This window comes from Emiliania huxleyi (assembly GCF_000372725.1).
Source record: "Emiliania huxleyi CCMP1516 unplaced genomic scaffold EMIHUscaffold_26, whole genome shotgun sequence".
Lineage (NCBI taxonomy): Eukaryota > Haptophyta > Isochrysidales > Noelaerhabdaceae > Emiliania > Emiliania huxleyi.
In genome coordinates this window covers 531,371-532,782 of record NW_005200088.1, presented here as the reverse complement: position 1 = coordinate 532,782, position 1,412 = coordinate 531,371, and the positions used below count along the sequence as shown (strand labels likewise).

Sequence of the window (1,412 nt, the reverse complement as noted above, 5' to 3'; positions counted from 1 at the left end):
ATGAGCCTCCTCGTCTGCAGCCTCGCCCCCACCGCGCTAGTGGACGGCTCGTCGTGGCGGATGATGCTGAACGTTGGGCGCGTGGATGGATCGGCGATGCCCGCCTCCTGGGCCGCATCCGGTGGTCGGCTACTGCTGCCGCTCGGCGTGCGCTTCGACGGAGGCCGCGCGCAGCCGAGCGACGGTGCGGTCAAGTTTGTGGGCCCGCGCGGCGAGGAGAGCGTGGCCGTGGAGGAGAGCGACGGATGGCACGCCACGGAGAAGAACTTCTTGGGCGAGTCCGAGCTGCGCTTCTCGCTGCAGATCGGCGGCGCACGGCGGAATGACGTCAGCCTCCCGCCTGGACGGTACTTTTTCCGGGCGCGCTGCTGGGACGACGAGACGCTTCCGGACGCCGAGGAACAGGTGGCGGAGCTGGAGAGGGAGGTGGAGGCGTTGAGCAGACGGATCGACGCGTGCGGGCGGCGGCTGCAGCGGCAGGGACCGCTGCTCGGCCCGGCGCGGCTCTGCTTCAGCCTCCTGGCCGGCGAGCTCTGCAGCTTGCGGGAGCAGCGCTTCCAAAAGCTGCTCACCCTCAAGAGCCGGCGCAGCCGCCTCCCCGACGGAGGCGCGCCACACACACACTCGCTCTCTCTCTCTCTCTCTCTCTCGCACACACACACACACACACACACACACACACACACACACACACACACACACACACACACACACACACACACACACACACACACACACACACACCGCTCACCCACGCGCACCGGGCCTTGGCACTTTGAATGCCGTGGGGCTCCTGTCGTCTAGACGTGGAGTCGCGAGGGACTAGGCTGGCCCTTGCCCCACCACCTCGTGTGTGTGGAGAAGTGCACCTGACCTGACCTTACCTTAGGCGCGCGCGGCCTGTGGCACGAGCCCTCCCTCAAGCTGCGCGTGGCGAAGCAGGGCCAGCTGCTGATGCGACGCTCCGATGCGTGGCTCGATCCAGAGATCTCACAGGCGACAATTAATTAATTGATTATTTAATGCGACCGCCTAATGAATGATTAATTAACTAACGAGACCCCGAGCTCTCACAGGCGACGTGGCGAGCGGCGGCGCGGCTAGTGCTGCCTCCCGTCCGACGGCACTGGAGGCTCGCCGGCGGCGACGACTTCGCCATCGTCGGAACCTTCTCGTGGGCGCCTTCGGCCGACGTCGACGCGTGAGGTGGCGTCCAAATCCCACGCCTCCGGCCCTCCGTTGGGCTTGTGTGGCCAGCCGTCTGGGGGCCGTCTCGTCTCGGCTCTGTGCGGTCTGCGCTGCTGCGCGCCTCGCGCTCTGGCGCAGGCGCCGGCAGCGCGTCTCGCCCCCCATTCTGCCTCTCTCTCTCTCGCTCTCGCTCTCGCTCTCTCTCTCTCTCTCTCTCTCTCTCT

At 66.4% G+C, this 1,412-nt stretch overlaps 1 protein-coding gene across 1 annotated transcript; it reads left to right on the top strand.

Annotated features, from left to right (window-relative positions):
* Window positions 1–1,205, top strand: EMIHUDRAFT_206324 (hypothetical protein; the record flags this gene model as incomplete). The annotated part of the gene is made up of 2 exons (XM_005777543.1): window positions 1–426; window positions 1,077–1,205. 2 exons carry the CDS (start codon window positions 1–3, stop codon window positions 1,203–1,205), a joined length of 555 nt encoding a protein of 184 aa, XP_005777600.1.
* Window positions 1,206–1,412: the final 207 nt, after the last annotated feature.